This window comes from Loxodonta africana, chromosome 9 (assembly GCF_030014295.1).
Source record: "Loxodonta africana isolate mLoxAfr1 chromosome 9, mLoxAfr1.hap2, whole genome shotgun sequence".
Classification (NCBI taxonomy): Eukaryota; Metazoa; Chordata; class Mammalia; order Proboscidea; family Elephantidae; genus Loxodonta; species Loxodonta africana.
Window position 1 is genome coordinate 47,062,389 of NC_087350.1, and position 24,289 is coordinate 47,086,677.

The window sequence follows — 24,289 nt, forward strand, 5'->3', positions numbered from 1 at the left end:
ACCCGCCGGGACTCAGCTACAGGAAAACGAAGAGCGCCCGAGCCGGTGCGTGCGCGGGGCTGGGCGAGGGCGGGGGACCCACGAGTCCAGCAGCCTGGACCCTGGGTTCGGAAACACAACCCGGCCTCGGTCCCCCGCTTTCCGGATTCCCAGCGAGCCCGGGAAGCCCAGGCTGGGGACAGGGAGAGGGGTGTCGGGGTTCCCCGGGCCTGACAGAAGAGATTCCGCCCGACCTGAGGCGGCGCAGAGACCTCACGCGGGCAACTCTAGGGACCCCGGGCCGCGATCGATGGAAACACACGCCAGGGGTATAGGGATACCCACTCAGGGTCGGGATCCGCGTGCTTGCTCGTCCACCTTACCGTGGGATTGGGCCGCGACCGCCGAGCGTCTGCGAGGTAGTCGGACACACGGCTCCGGATATTTCCTGGTCCGGCGCTTTTAAGAAGCGAAACGCAACCCCGCAGGAAACCGGGGCCCTTAAATCAGGGGCTTCGCCACTGATTGTCCAAACGCAATTCTTGTACGAGTCTGCGGCCAACCGAGAATTGTGGCTGGACATCTGTGGTTGAGCTCCCGGCACAACAGGGTCCGGGTCGGCAGGGGCCGAGCTCAGAGCAGGCGAGACCCCTCGGGGCGGTGGCTGGCTGGCCCCAGTGCGAGGATCGCGGCCCCCGCCAGGCGCACAGAGGAGGGACGCCCGACCCATCCACCAGCGCCGCCATCCTCATCCTCCTCCTTCTTTTCTGCGGGTGATCGGTCCCGGCTGGAGGGGTTCTCCAGTCAATCGCGTCGTTTGTCCCCCTTTCAAATTTCGTCTGGGAACGAAGCTGGCACGCAGTGGCGGAGCCGAACGTGGTCAGGGGAGTCCGCCTTGGCCAGAGCCGCAGGAAGTCGGGGGCAAAAGAAGATGCCAGCGGAATACGCTCGCTAACTCGTTTTGAATTGGTTCTAACCTATCCCCTCACCAATATCCCCAAAACAAAAAAAAGCGTAAGCCAACCCCTAAATCCCAAGCACATCGACCCCTCCCGCCAGCCCCTCCGACCGATGATGGGCTGCGCCTCCAGCAGCAGCCCCGAAGCCTGAGAAGAGTCGGGAATGATGCGCTCCAGCCCGGCAGTCGGCTTGGCTTTGGAATTAGAACTTGGACAAATGAATCCTTTTCATTAAAGAAAAATCTTCGGAGATAGTGGGGTTTATTTATTTATTTCCTCAAAAGCCAGGGCCAACTCAAAAGGAGTTGCTGGGGAGAGGGGGCAGTTCGGATTTGCTGTGGCTGAGGAGGTTCACCTGTCCCTGACCCCTCTCCATCCCGGGCTTAAGTCTAAAAATGACCTGAAATGGTCCCGAGTGACCTGGCCCTTGCCAATTTCCGTCTCTGGGCACGCATCCCTAGCGCGCTGAGAACCGGGTTTTCCCAGTGTGTCCTCCTGCCCTACTCTCAGCATTAATTGGGGTGCCGCGCAGCGGGAAGGAATATCCTGCATCTCCCTCCACCACTCCTGCATGCAGTGAAAGGGAAAGGTGCTCCAGCACCTGATTTTCAGAACCAGAAATCCCAGATGGGGCGATGGGCCACAGAGGCACCTTAAGAGGGCTGGAGGCAGGGAGGGACCTCCAGGTTACAAGAATCCAGACAGGCTGACCCTCTAAAATGTGGCCATAGGGGAGGCCATTCAAATCCCTGCTCTGTTCCCTAACATGGAGATGCTGACCTCAGCACCTAGTTAGGGTTGGTCATACAGTCCCTCTGGGAAGCACTCAGAGCCCAACACTGCCCCGAATTCGCACCCAGGCCAGCTCCTACCCAAGTCCCAACACGGCCCCTCCTACCCATACACATGACCAGAGGGCCTCCACTGACAGCAGTGCTGGAGAGCAGCTCACCAGCCGGGGGGTCATCTGTCTTCTAAGCCCTGAGAACAGTGTGCCCCCAATACTGCCGGGAAAACCATTCGGCGCTCTCATCTCCACAGGGTGAGAGAAATTCCAACTTATAACTACTGACATTTAATGAAAAGCAACATTTTGAGTGGGATGTTAATAATAGTCTAATTTTTTTGAGATCTCTCTCCAGCAAACAAAGGTTTTTTCTCCAGGTCATGGAAAGCAAAGGGGGCTCCCCAGCTTTATCTATGCCACCCCCATTCTGGGTTCTGGGGCTGCTGGCTGCAGCTGGTGGGCCAAAGCATGGCCTTGGCTGGCTGGGTAGGAAAGCATTTCCAGGACCCAGGCTGGTCTGCCACACCCTCTCCACCAAACCACCCCTTCCTGGATAGTTTGGGTTACAACTGCCCTGCCTTCTTTCGGGGTCAAAGGCAGCTCTGAGAGCCCTAGGCTGAGGACAGAAAGCTTGCATCAAAGACCAAGACTGGGAAATGTGGGGGTGCCCACTTGTTTCTAAGGATGAAGCTCCAAGCAAGGCTAGTGAACAACCTAGTCTTTTATTTGCCCAAGGACAGCTGTTGCAGGCACTGAGGACCCAGACTTCCAAAAGGGATGGAGGGAGGAGGGGCAAATCATCCTGCCTACCCAGCACTGTCTGCCCCCACCCTGCTTCCAGCAAGGAGGCAGGAAGGGAGATCGTCTACATTTGTGCCATCAAGTATCAGATGAGCTGATTTATAATGATAAATATCCACATTGTTATAGAAGAGGAAACTGAGGCACACTGAGCCTGCCAGACCTCTATTTATTGGCCCAAAGTTTAGATTACTCCCTCCTCCTCCCCACCCAGCAGGATGAGTGGCAGGCAGGCAGCCTTTTGCTGGGGGAGGGTCTCAGGAGCCCATCTGGTGGCCTGTGTAGGGGGAGGCCAGCCAGGGTCAAGGGCTGGGGGTTGGGGGAGCAGGAGGAGCGGTGTGGTTGGAAGAGCAGCTGCTGGGTGGGGGGGGGTCAGCACTGAATAGGGGACCCCAGCTGGGGTTCCATAATGGTATCAGTAGGGGACAGGCGGAGCCCTCTGCTATCCAGATGGGGAAACTGAGGCGGAGACTTCGATCTTTGAGAAGAGAGGGGCCTCCATCAACACTTCAGATCCACTCATCTTCCCCATGGAAACCTTGTGGCCTGGAGAGCAGTCACTCCATGGTTAGACTGAGACACAGGAGTGGACGGAGCAGGGCTTGTTCTTAGGCCCCAGTGCAGCTGGGTAACCTGGCCACAGAGCCCCCTCCACTCCTGACAAACCTAAGGGACACCCTCCCCCCACCTCAGCTGCTGGGAGAGGGACTGCTGGGCTTAGGCACCTGCCTCCCTTCCCCTGCTCACGTGCCTGAGAAAGGCTCATTTTTAGCACCTGGCCTCTTTTCCCTGCCCTGAGGGAGCTCAGGGGACACAGCAGGGAAGAAAGCAGCCAAGAGGGACATGAGATCTGGAAGCAGGGCCCAAGGGGACATCTGATTGTTCTGTTCTCCCCACTCCAAGGATGCCCAGGCACAGACAGGGGCCCTTAGCCTCCATGCAGCGTGGATATGAAGAGGACGCTGTCCTGGTCCTGAAGCTGGTAGTCCAGCTCACCCTGGTCCGGGAGAAAAAGGAGGGGGAGACCATCAGGGGCACATTTTCCAGTTTCTCTCCCAGATATCAGGAGGGGAAGGGACAGAGGTGCCTGCTGTTCTGGGAGAGAAAGATAGAATCTACCAGAAAAATGAGTACCCTATATGTTAACCTGCAAACCTCTGGGATGGAGAGCTCACCTCTTCCCCCCGCTACCCATTCCTTCCTAATTTGGGGGTAGGAGACTTGAGTCACCTCAGTTTGGGGGCTGGAGTGGGGCAGAGGATTACCCAGCCACTTCATGTGGGCCAGGTAAGAGGCCCAAGGCTCTCCTGCTGAAGCAGTGAGGGTAGGCGATGGGGGAGGGATGTCCCAAGGTACTGACCAGCAGTTCCCAGTCGGCATCGTTAATCAGCACCAGAATTCCTGGCCGCCTGTGGGAAAGAGGGTGGTGAGTAGTAGGGAGTAAAGGTCAGGAGGCGGTCAAGGAGTAGAGAGCCTTAGACTCCTTGGGACAAAGGGGAGTGTGGTGGGGAGCCTTTCCTTCTGAGGGGCTAGTTAAAGATCTCCCAGGAAGCAGAGGCTACAGTCTGCATCTAAAGGAAACCAGTTCAGATAGTTGTGCTCTTTGGAACTGGGTGTGAATTTAGTACCACCAGTGGACCCTGGGCAAGGCACTCTGTTTCTCTGAGCATCAGTTTCCTCTTCTGAGAATAGTGTGTTTTAAATTATACTGTCTTCCTCACAAAGTCTGTGCAAGGATGAGATGCATGACACTTGTGAGGCACGTGCTTGCCTCTATGTGTGTCATGGTAACCCTTAGTAGCAGTGTATCACTCCAGGGGTCTGACTGCACTCTCTTTGGCCTGAGAAATGAAGAACTTTGGCTTCTAGGGCTCCTGCGTCCCCATCCTGAAGAGGAGGCTATCTCAACTCTTCTGGAGCAGGGGAGGCTGCCAGCAGCACCAAGCACCTGAATGCTCTAAAGCAGCCCTGTCTGGCGTGGGCAGGGTGGGCCAACATTTGGAAGGGCAGCATGGCCTGGCTCCTGCTGGCAGCGGCCCAAGGAGCATTGCTGTCCCTGGTGGATGGCCACTAAGACAGCTAGACCATGACCTGAACCAGGGGCTGAAAGGCAGCTCTTGCTCACAGGGCCTGTTGGTGACCTTTGCATCCAGGAAAGGTGAACGTGTCCCACAGAAGTTCTGCCCACCTTTTTCACACATTAGGCTGGTCTTGTTTTAGAAATAAAGTTATTTCTTGGTACACGGAATCTGGTGCCTTTCTAAGGAGGTTGTGCTGGGCCTGGGACAGGTATAGAAGTGCTGGGCTGGGGGTAGGGGTGCCCACAGTGAGCAAGAACATATGGGTGTATGTGTGTGCGTGCACGCATGCACGCAAACACGCATGTCTGCACACAGTGACTCTCTGGAATCCTAGACCTGTGCTGTCCAATATGGAGGCCACTAGCCCCATGTGGCCATTTAAATTACAATGAAATAAAATAAAAAATTTAGTTGCTCAGTCACACTAGCCACATTTCAAGGACTCAATAACCCTATGTAGCACGTAGCTGCCATATTGAACGGCACAGATATAGATCATTTCCATCATCGCAGAAAATTCTGTTGAACAGTACTGTCCTGGACTATCGAGGGACGAAAGGGTCCTTGAGTAGTGTTGTCCTCTCAGTACTTACCGTACAGAGAGAACAACTGAGGCCCAGAGAAAGGAAGTAATTTACTTAAGGGTCCGCAGCAAATCTGAGGCCACCAGATGGCTGAATTCAAGTTTTTGAGAAATTTACGAATTTCCTTTCATCTAGGCTTTTTAAAAATCTCCAACAGTCCAGTGTGGTAACAAGAAAACTAAATTAGATCTCAGACAGAGCTAGACAGAAGCTGTTTCCTCAGAAACGTGAGGGGAGGACAAAACTCAGAGAAGGCAGGGGATGAGCCCAAAGACAGCTGCTCAAACATCCTTCCCTCCCCCACTCCCAGTCTCTTGAGGGAACGGAAGAAAGGGACTCACACGCTGTCTCCCTGGATGAACAACTCTGGCCGCTCTTTTAGCAAATTCTTCTTGATCCAGACAAGGAGGTTCCGGATGTCCCCTGGAGAGGAAGGCACAGGACAAACCACTGTCAACCCTAAGTGATTCCCCTGACCCAAAGGAAGTGAATATGGGGTTCATATGGCCTCTTGTGGACTAGGCTGTGATGGCCACGAACTTGTGAATTCCCAAGGTGAGGACACGGGTTAGGAAAGGCCAGTGACTTGCCAGAGGGGTCTTTGGAGAAGAGTGGCACCTGGCAATGCTGAAGGCCTGAAGAAGAGGTGGTGGCATTCACCTATAGGAGGTGGACTCAAGGCAGACAGGAGGAACTGTCGCACCCGAAAGGGTTGGGAGACAGATCCCCCAATGGTCTGAAAATGCTACAGATAGGCTCCTGAGAGGCCCTGAAAAGCCCCTCCACCTTTATATCTCCAGCCAGTCCCAGATGGGGAGGACTCGGCTCTGCTCTTGGAGGGGTCTGCATACATTTCCCTTTGTGAAGGAAGAAAAACAATTGCTGAGGCGATAGCATCAGTTAATTTCCTCTGGCAGAGGGAGAGAGGCTCCTTCACCAGTGATGCTGGCAAATCACAGCTCAACTACTCCTGGCACCCTCTGGGTCTGGGGTGGCCACCCTGAAGCTAGGGCTGCTGAAAACTCTCCCTGGAGAGGCAAGTGGCCCAGGGTCGAAAGGGCCTCTCCTGCTCAGCAGAACCCAAACATCTGCCTCCCTGTGGTTCTGGGACAGCCACCAGTCTCTTCCTACATGGTAGGGAGGCTCAGAGGTACCTGTCCCTGGGGTTACATCTCTTTGGTCTGAAGGACTCTCAGGAGCACGCCACGGTACACTCGGATCTGGTTCCATAAACTCTTCAAAGCCCATGGCTCTCACCTATCCATTCCTCAAACTGGTCATTCAAGCCTGAGGAGACAACTAGCTCAGGAACACCAGCAGGGGCTTGGGGTTAATCACCCCCTATTCTGAGTCAGTGTCTCAGAGGGGCCTGCTGTCCTGGAGCCATGGCTGAGACAAAGCCCAGGGGCTAAACTGGAGAAAGGCCCAGGCTATGGTTTTCCTGCCTAGGGGCTAGTCTTAGAGTACGGCAGAGGCAAGACTGCTTGGAGGAGAGATGTAGGTCATCCACGGCTCTGCTTCCGGTCTAGGCCTGACGGTGTGTGTGAGACACACACACACATATACACACGGCACCTGCCACAAGCAGTGTTTTAAAGCACTCTCACGGGCCTGTGGGGCTCCCCCTGGGCAGGCAGGCAGGCTGTACTATTAGGCCTGCATGCTGGATGGACTAGTCCACTCTGCTCTGTGCCAACTTCCCTGATTGCATGCCAGCAGAGCACAGGGCCATGGGCAAAGGGTCCACAGACTGAGGCTGCTGCCTTTCAATCTTAATTTCTACTTTTAAACAAAGCAGATTGGTTTTTCTGGACCCTGGAGCAGGCAGGGATGGGAGTGTGGCATCCGCCTAGCTGCTGTCCATTCTGACTCCTGACTGGGCTCCTCCCTGAGGCCTAGGTTTCACAGGTTTCCCTTTGGCTCTGTCTTCTCTTGGCCTCCATTTTGGCACTGTCTGGTGGGCTGCCAGCTCATACATCTTGTGGCCACTCGATAGAACTGCCGGGGCCTGACACATCCATCAGCCAGCCTCGGTGGGCGGGGCGCCTGTATGTGCAGAGGCACTGAGAAGGACTGAGCAGTGCCCGTCCAGAGGGCCACCAGCTGTACCTCCATGGCCCAGGCTGGCCCGAACAGAAACAGGACTCCATTGAGTAACAGCCTTGGCTCCCTCCAAAAGGAAAGGACTTTTGCTCCACTCTGGATAGGGCTGGGATGGTGAGGAGGAAAGCTAGTGGTCATGTTGGGGCCATCCAAGCGAAGGTACCATCATGGAGTCCCAGAGGGGTGGGCTGGGGGTGAGTCTGCTGCCCGGTGCTGGCTCATTTATCATGATGCTCCTATTTGCTGAGGTCACTCCTTCCTCCTCTGCCCCCACCCTCCGAAGGCCTTCCCACATTCTTGACAGTCTGTTACCATGGTGAGGCCACCACATCACCACCCGTATTGTTCCCCAAGCCTGGATTTGGGGGTGGGGGGAGGTAGAACTCATGGCTCCCTTCACAGACTGCAAGGGCCACTTGGCCTGGCCTAAAACACACCCCCAGGGACCTCTTGCTAGGCTTGTTGAGGCCCAGACAATATGCAAATAGTCTTCAAGCCAGATGGTCGGCTTCCAAAGGTGCCCAGGGGAGGAGGAAGGGTTAAGCAGAGTCAGAGGCTGGTGGCTTGGGGATGGCTCTGGGATAGATGGGGGGCTGGGGAATCTCTTTCACCTTCCCCGTGTGTCTGGCTTTCCCATTTCTACTGAGGGTGGTATCCCTCCTGGGATCTCACATAATCATTCACAGGACAAATCTTTACTGAGCAACTACTAGGGTGTCAGGTACCAGAGAGATGGCAGTGAATTAAGACAGGCACAGAGCCTACCCTCATGGAGCTGACAAGCCAGCAGAGGAGACAGACATTCAGTTATTTAACTAGTTGTAATAAATGCTACAAAAACATTCAAGGGACAGTGAAAGTATTTACCAAGGGATTGCCTTTGGTCTGGGATCAGGAAAAGCTTTTCAGGGAGTGTTAACATTGAAGCTGAGAACTGAAGGATGAGTGGGGTAGGACGGGAGAGCATTCCGGACAGAAGGAAGAGCATATGGAAGGACCTGAGGCAGTGTGGAATTGGCAGGTTCAAGACACTGAGACACAGAGGGCAGGAAGATCAGCATGAGATAAGGCCAGAGCAGTAGCCAGGGGCCAGATCATGGAGGGCCTTGCAGGCCTTGAGGAGGAGTCTCTTCTGGAAGAGGCCTCTACTTCCTCCTGAATGCCAGGGCTCTTTACCACGTGTGTTGCTCCCTGGGCATCGAGCCCACACTGCCCTGGCCTGTACTCCCATGTTCCTTTGTCTCGACACAGGTACCAAGACCCGGCTCAGATGCAGGGCATTACTATTACAGACAGTCCCCAGGGTTACAAACGTCCAACCAAGGCCTGTAAAACTCACTGCCGTCAAGCCGATTTCAACTCATAGAGACCCTAGAGGTCAGAGTAGAACTGCCCCAGAGGGTTTCCAAGGAGCAGCTGGTAGATTCGAACTGCCGACCTTTTGGTTAGCAGCCGTGCTCTTAAACACTTGCCACCGGGGCTCCCAACCCAGTAAAGCCTATTATATTAAAAAATCGAGGTACATACAATGGTTCGTAAAAACAAGTGGGCACTACTTTGCACACATGTCCAAACATCATCATTACCATATTATTATGCTGAAAATGTTTTAGTACACTTAGAAGTATTTAATGTTTTTTATGTACAGAAAGGTACACTATATCCTAAGACAAACATATGACTAACTACTGTTAGATACGAACCGTGCCTAACTGTTCCAACTTAAGTACAAATTCAATTTAAAGACAAACTTAGGAATGGAACTCGTTCGTAATCCAGGGACTGCCTGTACTAGGCTGAGTGTGTTCTGAGCACCTGCCACAGCACACAGCACAGGACCTCACACACTAAATGCCGGACACGTTTATTGAATACATGAGCGACTGCAGAAGGAGGAGGGACTGGTTAAGAGCACAGTCTTTGGCATCAGTCCTGGTTTTGAGTTCAACTCTATCACTTCCTGGTTTTATGACCTTGGGTAAGGAATTCTCTCTAAGCCTTGGATTCCCTTTTTGTCAAATGTGGATGGTAAGAATGCCTCACAGGGTTGTTGTATAGATCAAATAAGATGATCTTGGCTATATGCCTGGCACACCCATGTTGTATTACACCTACTCCTCACTCATCAACTATCTCCTTAAGTGAAATTTCGCATTTAGGACAATAGTAAAAAAACTACTATTCAATTATTTTGCACGTTAATGAGGTGGAAGGAACGTCAACAAAAGCTGTGGAGCCTCTGGGTGGCCTCCAGGAAGATGGGCCGCACTGACTTGTGCCCTCCGCTCCCTCCTGCTGACGAGGGCGCTGGGGTCCAGCTGCTGAGGGGCTGGGTGGACGGGCAGGCAGTACCGAACCAGTGGGCGCCTGTTCTGGGTTTCCAGCTCCTACGTGGTCTGAAGCCCTGCAGCTCAAAATTGCTGTAGGGCAGGAAGGGAAGAAAGAAAGAGGAGAGGTGTTTGGAAGAAATGCTTGCAAGTTTAATAATCCAAAGCGAGCTAAACTGGGCCTGAAGCCTCCACCTCCAGGTGCGAGGCCAGGCTCCCAGCGCACTCACAGGAAGCCCCAAGCCTTGGTGACTCACCAGGCCTGGAGAGCAGAGCAGGCTCCTGAATCGTGAACGTAGGGCTTGTAGGGGTAGAATGGAGCCCTACACACGGCTCTGAGGGGGACGCTCTGACCCAGCACGGGAGGAAGGTGAAGTGGTTACGCCATAGGCCCTCTAGTCACACAGGCCACCTTTCCCCAGCTTTGTCTCCTCCCAGTCTCCTTCTGCACAGAGCGGTAATCCATAACAGGGCTCGTCACAGTGATGAGCACATCAGTAAATCTTAGTTGTTATCATTTCTATCATCGCATTTTCTAAATAAAAAAAATTGGACAAATAGATGGTCTGAAAACAGAAAAAAAATCCTCCATTTTCATATAACACTGATTTTTGCTTAACAACCTGGTCTTTGGAACCGAACCGTGTTGATAAGTGAGGAGTAGGTGTATTCTATGACCTGGAAGAGGAACCTGTACTCTTTGCCTTCCCTTGATATCCTCAGTTTCCACATACTCTACTCTGCCCAGTGGTCTGGCACCCTGAGGACATGCTCAGGCAGCTTTGGAGGGCAGGGTACAGTCAACCACTAATAAGACAGTACTGCAACTGGTGTTTTCTGTGGGGTACACTGCCTTCCCATCAGAAGCTGGAGAGGGAATGGGGGTTTAAGAGAGTGGTGAGGGGGTCCCAGACACTAGCCTTCCCTCTATTTTAGACACTCAGACCCACAATATGTCTGGGGTTGACCAATGCTCCTAGGACAGCCCATGAAGGAATCATATTTGGAGGCTGTGAGAGCTGGAAGCCAGACTGCCCCTGGACAAGAAGCACCAGAAGAGGGACACGACAGCCCTAACCTGAGGTTCTCAGTGCAGGGAGCCTTGGGACCTGGACTGCCCATTTCGGGTAGAACTTATAACAGGACTTACTGCTCTGTGGTAGAATAGCTAAGAGGTCAGATTCTGGAGCCATAAAGACCTGGGCTGTACTAGAAGGACTTGGGTTAGAAGCCATTTCACCTCTCTGAGTCTTAGTGTCATCCTCTGACAAGTGGAAACAATGATCTGAAGTCCAAGGTGTTGCTATGAGGATGGTAGCAGCACGCCCACCACAGCGTCAAACACAGGATGTGCTCTACAGATGGGTGCTTTGAGCTGTATAGGCACAATGACTTTGGATTCCTTACTCTCAGCTGCCAGACCCTCTCTTAAAGGCTGCTGGCAAATGGGCACCATGGCATGCCTGTTTGAGAGAGTATCTACAAAAGCTTCCACCAGAATCCCTCACCCCAGTGGACGTGCCCTTGTCTGATGGACACCAACCACTCACTATGGCAGGGCCCCCAAAGATGTGAAACCTAGCATCTTGGAGCTGGAAGGGAACAACTTGAAGGTCCTTCTTGAATCCCCATTGCAAGAGACCCAGGGAGTCCTCATCCAGTCTCTCCTAGAACACCTCCAGGGACAGGGAAGTCAGCTCCCCTGTGGAGCAGCTCTGACAGCTAAGAGATCTTTTTCCCAAGCAAAACTCTGTCTTTCTGTCACTTCTACCCACTGGGCTGAGTCGGTCCACGGGGACCACACCAATAAATGTGGACGGCCTTTCAGATTTGGAAGACAGAGACTGACCTCCTAAGCCTCTCTACTATTGGTTAAACCGCCCGTCCCACCAAGTCCACCAGGCTCCAAGACAGGGCTCTTCTAGGAGCCCACACCCCAGGCCTTAGCTGAAAAGGGAGAAGAAAGAGCTGGGAAAGGGGAGTAGAAGAGAAGAGGGGGTGGAGAGAACATCAGAGGGTCCATTTACAAGTGAATGGGGGTAAGAATGGAGCAGTTTGTGGGCTAAACTGGCCTCAGAAGGAGGTTTACAGATGTGCGAGGGGACGCTCCTCATTGTTTAATTAAGCAGAAAGTGGATCTTTTCAAAAGCAATTTTGCACAGGGGCTGAGGTGGGGGGGAGAGGGAGGTAGGGAGGGGATCAGCAAACAGGCCCTGAGAGCAGAAAAAGGAACAGCTGGCCTCAGAGAGGCTGTGAAGCGCATGCTAAGCAGTTTAAAGTGCCCAGGAGCTCCCGTGCAGCTTTCCCCCTCCTCCGCCAGCCACCCTTTAATGTGAGCAGAGCTGGCAGAGGGGGCACAATGGCAGGGCAGAGAAAGAGGCAGGGAAAGGTGAAGGAGACATTTCTTCTGCTGGGGGCCAAGGCAGGTAATGCCCTCCACCGGGATAGTCTGCCCTCCGAAATTTTGGATTTACTTCAGGCCATTGACAACCACAGGCTGGTTGACTGTACCATACCCTTCAACGCTGTCTGAGCATGTCCCCAGGGTGCCAGGCCACTGGGCAGAGCATGTGGAAGCTCAGAATATCAAGGGTGGGCAAGCCTTGAGTTGACGGGATCCCTGAGTCACAAAAGCCACAATGCCCACCAACCTCCTAAGTGCCTACCAACACCACCAATCAAGGGGATGGCCTGTTTCATCAGGCTTGCTGTCAAGACATCTCCCGGCCACACATAAATAACCTCTCACTGGATCAACATGTCCTGCTTCACAGAACTGTATATACGTAGAGCTTGAAGGGAGTCAAAGGTGGGCAGTTCAAGTCCACCCAGAGGTGTCTCAGACGAAAGGCCTGAGGACCTACCTCTGAAAAATCAGCCACTGAAAACCCCACGGAGCAGTTTTACTCTGACACATATGGGGTTGCCATCTACTCAACGGCAACTGGACTTTTTTTTTTTTTTGAGCTGGAAGCAACCTTTTTGAAAATATAGATGTCAGACAGATATCTAGCTCAATAAACAATTAACTTAGCTCAAACTCCCCATTTTATAGATGGGAAAAAAGAGGCTCCCAGAAATAACTGATTTGCAATTCCACACTGTCGTGGCTCCTCTCTTGCAGTCACACCCACTTTGGCCTCCTTGTCTCACATTCTCTTCTCTCAAATTGGCCATCTGGAAGCTCTCTCCTGGCCCAGGACCCAGGGCCATGGAGCCCTTGTTTGTGAGACTTGTCACAACCCATAATCTTATGGCTGCTATTTTTTCTGCTGGAGTCTCCAAGACCTGCTTGGCGAAGTGGCAGCCCCTAAGCTGGGAAGGCTGCCAGACAAGAGCTCTGGGCACAAGCATGAGGGAAGAGTAAGACTTCTGCCCTCCCATTGGGCCCACATGCCAGGGTAGAGCCTGGCAGCTGCCACATAGCTCTGTGGTTGCGATGTGACCTATGCCTCTGGGCACAGCAGGGCACAAATGGGAACCAGGAGTAGAGACTCATAGCCAAGGACCCAACGATTGAGGAAAGGGGCCATTTCGGCCTTCCTTCCCCTCTTCCCTTTCTTTTATCCCAGAAGGGGAAGGATAGATCCCCAACTGCCCTCTAATCAGTGGATAGTGGATGAGAAGTCAAAACCCTGGGTCCTACCCAGCTTCCACCCCTCCCCACCTGGGTAATTCTACATAGGTCACTCTCTGTCTCTCTCTCTGAGGTTTGGTTTCCTTGATAATACCTACCAGGGTCATTATGAAATTAAAATAAATAATAAGGCATGAATAAACCAATGAATGAAAGTTTAAAAACTGTAAAATATATTACAGATATGAGATGTTATAGTGATTCGGGGAGCCTTCTGGCATAAATAATGTCAGGTTAGAGGCACAGTACAAGGACTTCAGAGACCCTGAAATCTTGAGTTTGAATTCTAGCTCTGCCATTTAAATAACTGTATGACTTGGGGTAAGACCTTTTACATCTCTGAGTTTTGGTTTCCACCTTTTCAAATGGGAATAATAATGGTAGCTATTGACAGCAATGGGTTTGGTTTATCCGCAGTTGGGACGATTATATGCTAAACAATTTGGGGCTTTGACTACAGCTCGAAACTCAGCCTGTGCCCCTATAACACTGGCCTTCCTGTAGTTCTGGCCACCCCAAACCCTTCTGCCCCTTGAGGCCTCCACAAGTGTTGTCCCTTTGCTTGCAAACAGCCTCCATGCACCTTTGCTCTCCCTCCACAATTCGTTAGGCTGGCTTTTCGTCCTTCAGACCTTAGCTTCCACATCACCACATTATATAGTCCTTCCCTGACCACCTGTTAGTCTCACTGAGAACACCCTTTTGTTCTCCTCATAGCAATTACTACAATGTGTAATGATGTAATTACACATTTGTTTATTTGTTTATTGCCTGGTTCCACCCCCATTACGCTGTAAGCTCTATTATCACAAGAATCACATCTGTTTTGCTCAACATTGAATACCCAGTAACTGGTATAGTGCCTGGCACAAAGGAAGCACTCAGAAAATATTTGCCAACTAAACAAAAGACTAAAGTCCTTATTATCATACCTGGCACTTGGTGAGTACTCAGTCAATGAATGAATGAAAATGGGGCTGTAATTATGAAAAATTGTGAACTTTCATGCCAACCAAACTCAGGAGGAAATAAATCACTACTATGAGTCAGAATTGACTCAACGGCAACAGATTTAGTGAGAGTGATAAACTTCCCAATGAGGCCTTTAAGAATGAATCCTTGAAAGGCTTCTTCTGAGATCTCCTTGTTCCCTCCCAAGGCTGCTAAGGCTGTGTGGCCACCTGTCAAACTAAGGCACAGTCACCTTTACCACCCCATGCCTTCCCCCACCAGAAACACACAGAATCCCACAATCCCATCCCTAGCTCAATGTGGGCAGTGCCCTGCTCCCTGGTAAATGTCCCCTAGTTTCTGAGTGTGGCAGAGAGACCTACCCTGTGCCACTGCTCCCTGGCCTAAAGGAAGGTCAGAGAGGCCCACTGGCAGCCAGTCAGTGAATTTGAGCAACAACTGTTTGCCCAAATTGGCAGAAGAACGTCCAGTTCCAGAAGAATTCCATTAAACCTCACTTGATCATTTTCTACTGCCCACCTTCGAAACCTCATCCTCCACCTCCTCACATGATTGATTCCCTTTTCTCTCTGGATGTATCTCAACCATAAGTGGAGACTGGGCTCTATTCCTGAGCATTCTGCCCTTGCTGAGATCCACTGCTAGGGTTGCAAAGGATCTCAAACTGTCAAAATATCCAGTCCCCTGCCTCTAGGCTACACCAACATTTCCCCAGCTGGATCTCTGCAAGTTAAGTCTTTGCAAAAGTCCCAATTTGAAGACTGCGGCTGACTCTTGTTCATGGCTTAACCCTCAGTGCCCGGTACATGGCTTGCCACAGAAGAGGTACTCGGTATGTTTGTTAATGAAAAAATTAAAAAGCATTTGAATGAACAATTAAAAAAAATCCATTATCTCCCATAATCAACCACTCTCCAACTTTTTATTTTGAACTATGTAAAAGCTAAAGGAATAGTCAAGGAACAACACCCATATGCCCTTCATATAAATTTAGTAACTGTAACATTTTGCCACATTAGCTAGCCATTCTTGACTGGTATCCTTTTTGGCTGGGTGTTTCTCTTCTAATTTAAATGCTCTTGCCATAAAGTAACCTCATCCACATTATTCCATTCTCAGTAAAGTTTACCATCTTCTTGAGAACACCACTCTGCTGCCATGTAAAAACAATAGAGACATATATTATAGTTTATTTGCTCCTCTTAACAACCCTGAGAGATAGGCATTACCATCCCCACTTCACGGATGAGAACACTAAGGCTCAGAGAGGTGAAGGTACTTGCCTAAAGTTCTAACAGGGTTTAAACTCAAGTCTGTCTAACTATACATCCCACACTTATAAGCACTAGGTTACACTACCTCCCTCTTGCAAAGCTGCCTGACTCCAGAGAGGAAGGGGGTGTGGAGAGAACCCTAGTGATCATCTCTCTTTCTCTCTCCTCGGTCTGTCCTGGAAACTCCTACCCCTTCCCACCTGAACAGAAGGGAGTGATCCTGGCAGACTGTCTCCTGCCCAATACCCCCAAAAAGGAGCTCAGAAAGCCAATACTCACAGGGCTCTTCCTGCCCAGGCAAGGTGACCTGATGCTTCTTTACACCATTGAACAGGAGCTCCGCGCCACCTCTGGAAAGGAGGGTCAGAGAAAAAGACAGCCAGGTGAGCTACTGCAAACAGGCGGAAGCAGCTGAAACTGAACAATGAGGCTGGAGTCGGAATTAGAAGCCTAAAAGACTTGGACGCCAAGGTTCAGAACGCCTTGGGTACCCGTATGGTGGATACTGGAGACTGATTCTCAGATGTGACATCCTGATGTGGTAAAAAAGTAGGATGTAAATAATTTTTACTAATAATCAAGGCACCCAAATTTGCAGACTTTCATTTTCACTCCTCAGAGAACAGGCTTTAGAGTCTGTGAGCCCCAAGATGGAGACAGGGCTCCACTGCTGCCTAACTCTAAGACTTTGGCCATGTGACTCAATCTTCTCAAGCCTCAAGTCTTTTCATCTGCAAGAAGTGTTGAGAAGTTACATGAGGAACACTGGAGACTCTGTGTTTTGGAGGTTTCTTCTAGCCAGGTGAGGGTCTGAAATGCAAGAGAGTCTACTGGGCTTAGTACCAACTAATAATAATTACACATATTACCTCACCATTTATAAGACGTTCCTTATCTCATTTCATCCTCACGGCATCCCTGGGAAGGAGGGAAGGAGATAGACATTATGAACTCCGTCTGACAGAGACGCAGACTGAGGCCCAGAGAGGTTAAGTGACTTGTCTAAGGTCACACAGGCAATGGCTGAGCCAGCATTTGAATCCTAACTGGTTCCTGCTCAGCCCCAGCAGCCTTGGCAGAAAAAAAAAAAAAAAACCAAGATTCCCCAAAGGTCAGAAAGCTCCTTGAGGGCAGAATTTGGTTTACGTCTGTGTCTAGCACCAGTCAAGGGAAGGCTGGGTCAGCGGAGATACTCAAGCCAAGTCCAGAAGCCAGGGCTTCTCATAAGACCAAGGCTCTTTCAGTGTCCCACGCTGCTTCTGCCTCTGAGTCTTCTAACTTCCATCTCAGAGTTCATGTGGGTCTTAACTGAGGCCTTAACAGACTTTTGATGGATGCAGTGCTTCCCACCCCACTGCCCTTTCCCAATTTCAGGGAATAGAGATGTCCTGAGAGAACCCACTGGGAGGTAAAGGCAAGGAAAGCATTGTCATGGGGGAAACATGGGGCGACTGTCATCCAAACAAGGTCACGCTTTGTTGATGCAGAAATGTGGAGGGGGAGAGAAGGCCCATCTGTGGCTGCACGCAGCGCCATTTCAGCTGCAAGCCTGCACAGAGCCTCCATTTATTCCTTTCCAAGAGCCTTGTTCTCTCCTGGGTGGGGGTTGGCACACACAGCAGCTGGGGTGGGGGAGGGTGACAGTCTAGGGGCTCAAGAGTGGGGGGTCAGAGAAGACGGGTGGGAACTGGAGGCACTGGAACCCAGGCAAACAACCAAGAGTGGCCAAACCTGGTGGTGCCAGGCTCGGAGGCCAAGTCTGTTTTTCCGTTACAAGCAATGAAGGAAGAACCAATTTGGCTCAGTGAGTGACCCATCACCACTGGGTTCACTGGCCCTCAAGGGAGAGGTTGGCATTGCTGCTGTCAGTACATCTAGAAGTGGGAAGGTACAAGCCCAGCCTCTGGGGTGGTTCTCGGAGGCAGGCACGGGGCCTGTTCTGGCCTCTGAAGAGACCCAAGGCCAGACCCTCTTATGCTTTACAGGATCTTCTATTCAAACTCAACTAAGGAATTACGTCTTAAGACACTTCACCTTCCCTCCACCCCTCAATTGTTGGTGAAAGTGCTTGCTGGTACCAGTGACAGGTACAGACAATCCCAAAACTGCCTTTGCTTTTTCTAGTTTATCTTCATTCTTTTTATCTTATATATTTTTATTTCCCTTCCGTGGCTAAAATGCAAGCTCTGCCTAGAATAGTGTCTAGCACATAGCAGACACTCAACAATTATTTGCTGAATGAATGAAAATGCCCATTTCTCCCACTATTCTCTGATCTCAATGGCATTCCCTCTCTTTATCTATACCTCCCAGACTCAGAAAACAGGAAAAAGAAAGGGAGCGAGGGAACCTTATATCTGAGCCTTTAAAACCTGGACCTCAGAGACACAAAACACATCTGTAGTATATATTTGAATCTTGTGTGACCTGAGAAAATGCTTTGCTGAGGGCAGTTCACAAGGCAAGACAATGGATGGCAGAGTTGGTCATTAACAAGATACAGGAAGGTGTAAGAGGCCTTCTATAAAGTCTACCAAAGCTGGTAGGGCCAAGTGGGCTACATCTGCTCAGGGGGAAGACGCCAAGTCCTAATCCAGATTCTTTGAGGCTCCAGAGGCCCACCTGGAGACAAAAGGGAGAGAACTGTGGGCATCACCTTGGCAAATCTGCTGAAGTTCAGAGTGAAGGGTAAAGAATGTGCAAAGGTACATAGGAAATGAAAGAATGCCCAAGGGCAAAAACATTGCACAGAGACAAGAATAAAGAGAAAAGGAACCTGGGTTTGGCAAACATCTTGGGTATTCTTGCTTCCTAAGAAGCTACAGTTCTCATGGGACACAGTGGTGGTAGGTGGAGGAATATTGTCCTGCCTTGCTGGGGGTCACTATTGCTCTTGAGGGTAAAGGAGACTTGAGGGTAGAGATGGTCAAGCCAGAAAAGGGGCAATTATGCTGATCTGTAAGTTTTTTTTTATAAGTTCTGGAGGATAAGGATCATATCTTCCTCATATGACTTCTTCACAGCTGCCAGCATAGTGCCTGGCACATAAAAGACATTTCTAATGAACGAATACCAGGTCTGACTGAGTGAGGATGAAAGACAAGTTGAGTACAGATAAATCTGAATGGGCAGTCTCCACCTTCTCCTTTTCCAGCTCTGCTGAGGCCTATGAAGACAGCAACGAACTTTCTAGAACTCCCAGTTCTTTGGGGGCACAGCTGAGCCAAAGGTTAGAGAGGCAAAACAATCAGGAGGCCAGACCAGTATAGTTCTAATCGGATCCAGGGACCAGACAATACCATCAACTAAAATACACTCAGCATTCTTGAGACTACTCTCTTCTAAAGGACAGAAACGCTGAGCACTGGAAGGAATGGACAGAGTTCTATTTATCTTTGTATTCTCAGTGTCTGGCTCACTGCCTGGCACATGGTAGGCATTCAATAAATAGTGAATGAACTATCCAACGAAGGGAAAACTGAAAGAAACTGCAGGCATCCAATGGAAGGAAAGGCATTATGGGCAGAGGTTTTAGATTCCAATCCCAGACTTATTCCTTCACGTAAGCTTCACTTGTGTATCTTCTACACCCACACACGTGCACAAACACTCACACTCTAGTCCCAGATTTTCCATATGACTCTGGAAGTTACAACACCCGTCTCTTAGGGCCTCAGTTTCTTTGCCTTCTCTCTGAGCTCTGCTACTTCTTCCAGCTCTGAAACCATGCAACACCATAAACCCTGGCTGCTTCTGTTTATAAGAGATGGAAAATAGTGCCCCGAGGAGATTTCCTCCCAGCTGTGTTTCTTCAGTAACTGGTATGTTCCCCCAATGGTTGCACTTTTTATCTTGTGTGTACCATATGGTCAGTGTTAGTTTCCATCACTGTTATCTTATTTATCCCCGTATCTCCACGCGACTCAAGGTGTGCAGAAGGCACTGAGCAAGTTTACTGACTGTCCCGAAAGGGGCTCAGATCTGTTTAGCACCCAAGTCTTGGGGACGAGAAGAAAGGGGTCCCATTCTGGCCACACATCCCAGGACTAATAGGGCCCCCAAAACCGTGTAAGCGGAAACTGCTGCCCAAAAGAAGAAATCAGGGCTTGAAGGGTAGGCTTTCTCGGTTTTAGGGTCTCAGATTCCAGACTAATGGGATTGTTAACGAAAGTAGAGAGGCTGCCTGCTAACCATCACACCTTTTGGAGTCCGGCAGGGCTTCAGGGAGTACCCAGAACGCACCTCCCCGCTCGAACGTGCGCCTCTATTCCTGGACATACGACCTAGTCGCCAGAGAGGCCGAGCCCCTCAAACTCCCCAAGGCGAACGGCGTAGCTCAGGGTAGGCACCGAGAGCCTCAGCGATTCGGTCGTGACAGGCCTCAAGGCAGAGAGAGGAGAGTTCCAGGCCCGAAGACTTCAGTCCATCCCCACGGCGCCCCAGCTCTGTGACTCACCCGAACTCCACCTCCACTGACAAGGGCGCTGCCATCTTGGGGAAACCAAGCTCGCAGGAAACGCCCGTCAACTTCCGGCGCACAGTTTCACTTCCGGTCATCGCTTGGTGCAACAGCCGGAAGAGGTGGTACCTAGGGAGTCATTCTCCTAAGCTATTGGATGGAGGCTGGGGCGGGGCGGGGCGGGGCGGGGAGGAGAACGGGAGTAGCTGACGGGGCAGGTTACAGTCTTGAAGAGAGCTTCAGAGTTGGCTACCTTCCGCCTTTTGCAGACAGGGCTCTGAGACCCAGAGTGGGAACTGACTTGTACAACGCCACAGTTAGGCGGAGGAGAACCCCCAGCATCCTTGCGAAATGACTGTGAGCCACATTACTGTTTACCTTGCATTAGTTACACATCTCTTCAGTCAACACTCTGCCTTGGGCGAGCCCGTCCACTTCTCTAACTTAAAGTATAAGTGACGCCCACATTTTTATTTCCAGTTCAAAAATCTTTCTCCTGAGCTCTCGACTCGCTATCCAACCATTCTTTTGGATGTCGATTTGTATTTCATTCATTCAAGAGATACTTATTGCACCTCCTCCAAGTTCTAGGCATTTTGGTCGGTGCTATGAATGCAGTAGTGAACAGAATAAGGGCTTCTGCCTTTAGGGCATTCAGTTTAGTTGGAGAGACTAACTTTAATCTATAAACATACTAAATGTAAAATCTCAAATACAAAGACCTGAAGTTATAGAAACTTCAAAAAGGAAACTGACCAGATTGGGCTTGAGACGATATCTAAGGTCTGAGTAGAGGTAACTTAGCTGGGTGTTTGGGGAGAGAAACCCCTGGGAGCATTCCAGTGGGGAAAACACAAGGTGCAAATATTCTGAGTTCTGAGTGGGAGAACATGCTAGAGCACCAAAAGAGGAAAGTGGAAGTTAGGGAACAGGGAGCCTGGTAGGAGAAGAGGCTAGAAAGGTAGCCAGGGAGCAAACCTTGTAAGCCACATAAGTATTTCAATCTTTATTCTGAGAGTAGTGGGAGACTATTGAAGGGTTTTGGGAGGGAATGTCATTATTAGAACTGTATTTTAAAATATCCTTTCTGGCTATAATGTGGAAAATGGTTTGGAGAAGAAGAAAAGAGACAGAGTGGCCATTTGGAGCTTGTTACAAAAGCCCAACACAGAAATGATGATGGAGTGAAGAGAAGTGGATGTTCCACGGGCATCTATACCGCAACAATTCCAAAGCTCAGCATTGCTAGAGTGTGATGGTGTGTAGCCTTGTGGGTAACGGCAGAATAATGTAATGGCAAAGACTCCAGAGTTCAACTGCCAGTTTTATATCCAGGTTCAACCACTTCCTGGCTAAGTGTCTTTAGGCAAGTCCATTAACATCTTTATGCTTCAGTTTCCTCATCTGTAAAATGAGGATAACAACCCCTACTTCATAAGGTTGTAGTGAGGACTAAATGACTTCTTAGCACAATGTCTCTTTCCCTGAAAAAGGCTTCCTCCTGTGTTCCCCCTCTCAGGGACACCACAAGCAAGAAACCTGGACATTGTTCTTAATTCTCTGTCCCTCACCTCCCACATCCTGTCACCAAATTTCGATCAGCCACCCTTCTAACTTGATTTTGTAACTCCCAATTCTTCCACCACCACCACCACCAGCTCATCACCTTTCACTTGTACTTGCTTCCTCTCTGGCCTGCCTGTTTCCTCCCTCCAGCCTTGGCTTCATTGTACAGTTCACTTCCATGGACAGCCCTGAGCCTCTTCCATGTGCCAGGCACTGTTCCAAGGCACTGGCAAAACAAAGACAAAATTGATACATTCCTGGTCCTCAAAAAGCACAAAGGAATCCTGTGGTAAAATAGAAAGGCCCACATTCTCCGTGCTATGTGGATACGTCACTTCCCCTCTCTGGAACTCTGTTTCCCCAATTTGTAAAAACTCTTTGGAACCAAGTGATTTCTAAAGGTCCATTCAGCAAAAATATTCTAAGATTCTTCCACTGGCTTCTTAGCCCCTCCCAGAAAGAAAAACCTTGCCTAGTTCATCTTTGATCCTTAATATGCATAGTAAGGGGAATTGCACATTGTAGGGGTTTGACAAATGCTTGTTGAATGAATGAGTGAAGTGAATGGATGAACCAGTGTCACTCTCTCCTGCTCAAAGGCATTTAATGGCCTCCCTTTGCCAACAAGATAAAGGCCAACCTACCTAGAAGGTGCTCCAAAAAAAAAAAAAAAAACCTTTAAAGCCTGACCCCACACCATAAAAAAAAAAAAGTAAGCTGAATATTCCCCTGACCCTGGGAACTGCCACCTCCCAGAGCAGAAGAGGTCTACGGAGGATTTAGAAGAGCTTCATCCATTTGACAAACGTTGAGCTCCTATTACATGCCAGGCCCAGTGCAGGTGCTGGGAACATGATAGTAAACAAGACCCATGAGTTTCTGCCCTCCAGGACTGATGTTTTAGAAGCCATAGAGAAATGGACCACACAGTGCAATCAGTGCTATGAAGAGGCAGCACTGGGCCTGTGAGCCCCTTTTCCAGGCTTGAGATCAGGAAAAGCTTCCCAGAGGAAGTGACACATAAGCTAAGGTCTACAGGGTATTATGGGAGGTGGAGGTGAGGATGCAGATGGCACATCTCAACAAGCAAGTGGTCCTCTAGCTTCTCCATGCATAGCCCCAGAGTCTAGGGGCACACCTGGGTAAGTCAGCCCTTTCTGGGGATGCCCAGCTCTCTTATAAAGTCCTTCCTTCTCCTGACTGCAAGCCTACCTTTAATAAGTAGTTAACATATTATGTTCATCCAATGAATGTTTATTGAATGCCCACTTTGCACCTGCCAGGTGCTTTACATGCATTACCTAATTGATTCCTCACAGCTACTCAATGAGGTGGGGGCTATTACCACTCCCATTTTTCAAATGAGAAAACTGAAGCTCAGAACATGTGGCATGTCCACGGACCCCTAAGCGTCAGGCCTCAACCCCAGGTATCAGGACTTAACCCCAGGTTTTTGTGCCTCCAGGATTCCTACCCCACCCACTGATGCTCACTGCCTCCCGTTGGGCTAGGCTCACCCAAATGCCTTTCCCTCAGATCCAGTTGGGCCCCATCCCTTGTCCCCTCCAGCAGGCCAGTCAGCCCGGGCGTCGGCCCCCAACCCCTCTGAAGCTCCTAGGGAGACAATGGTGGGGTCGGCTGGGGAAGCGAAGTCGCAGGTGCCCCCCTGCCCGCTGCCCTTTGTCTGCCCGCCTGCTCCCCTCTCGCGCCCCGGGAGGCTGGGAGGCGCCTCTCACAGGCTTCCTCCTCCCATTCTTGTGCTAATTGGGTGTCAAGCTGAGATCAGTGAGAAAGAAATCCGCCCCGGCTCGGGCTAAACTGCCGCCAAAGACAAGGGCTGAGCCCAGAATATCATTAGGCTGGGAGGAAGCTGGGCCCCCTCTTCAGGGGGAGGGGTCCAGCCTCGCATTCAGACCCCTTTGAAAGTCATTTGGCTGCCCCCTTCCTTGCTGCTGCCGCCTCAATGGGCCCCTCAGAGGTATTTAACCTTCTTCCCAGGAGTTGAAAGTGATATGCCAAGCATTGGCCTGAGCGGCCACTTGCCTGTCCTGAGGGTGGGATGGACCTCCGGGGTTGCTCGAGGCAAAACCCTTCAGCCTTCCCGGGTGGAGCAGGCAGGTTGCAGATGAGAACACTGAGGCTCAGAAAGGGGGGGCTTTTGTACCAGCTCTGCCATTCACAGGCTTTGTGGTCTCTGAGGAGACTTTGGCTAAGCTCTCTGTGGAACAGGGATAAAAACGGTACCTACTTTGTGTTCCGGACTGAGGGAAATCACACATAAAGCTGTGTGCACAGTGCCTGGCACATGGTAAGTGCTCAAACATGGTGACCACTAGCAAGAGTCCAAGAAGTGGGTTTGACTGGATACAAGGATTTCCTAATGGAGCTTCCAGTCTCTGGAGGTGTGCAAGTAGAAGTGCCCACAAAGGATAAGTTTTCATACTTGCCTCAACTCTATCCCTCCTCCCACCCCTCACTAACCCTGCAGCCTCGCTGAACTTCATTTGCCCGGCTGGCCCCCTTCACCTCCAGACCTTTACATTTTGCTGCTCTGTCTGGAACACTCTCCCCTCTCCTGTTCTTGGATAACTCTCCCTTGAAAGCCCTCCCTGACCAAGAAATGTGATCCTCTGCCTCCATGGCAGGGGTGGGTTCGTTGCAGTTCAGCACACCCTTACTTGTTGCTGTCAATTCCGACTCATAGTGACCCTGCAGGACAGAGTACAACTGCTTCATAGGGTTTCCAAGGCTGTAATCTTT

At 50.6% G+C, this 24,289-nt stretch overlaps 1 protein-coding gene across 2 annotated transcripts; it reads right to left on the reverse strand.

Moving 5' to 3' along the window:
• Nucleotides 1–666: 666 nt before the first annotated feature.
• URM1 (ubiquitin related modifier 1) lies at nt 667–20,066 on the reverse strand. 2 transcript variants are annotated; one of them, XM_010587592.3, is made up of 5 exons: nt 19,961–20,066; nt 15,784–15,854; nt 5,533–5,614; nt 3,887–3,935; nt 667–3,072 (listed from the first exon to the last, which is right to left on the reverse strand). In XM_010587592.3, the coding sequence occupies exons 1-5, from the start codon at nt 20,059–20,061 to the stop codon at nt 3,046–3,048; spliced, it is 330 nt and encodes a 109-aa protein (XP_010585894.2). In that variant the 5' UTR covers nt 20,062–20,066; the 3' UTR covers nt 667–3,045. The 2 variants fall into 2 exon arrangements, with proteins under 2 accessions (XP_010585894.2, XP_003407743.2); XM_003407695.4 differs by lacking the exon at nt 667–3,072 and adding an exon at nt 3,327–3,523 and having other exon boundaries at nt 19,961–20,061.
• Nucleotides 20,067–24,289: the final 4,223 nt, after the last annotated feature.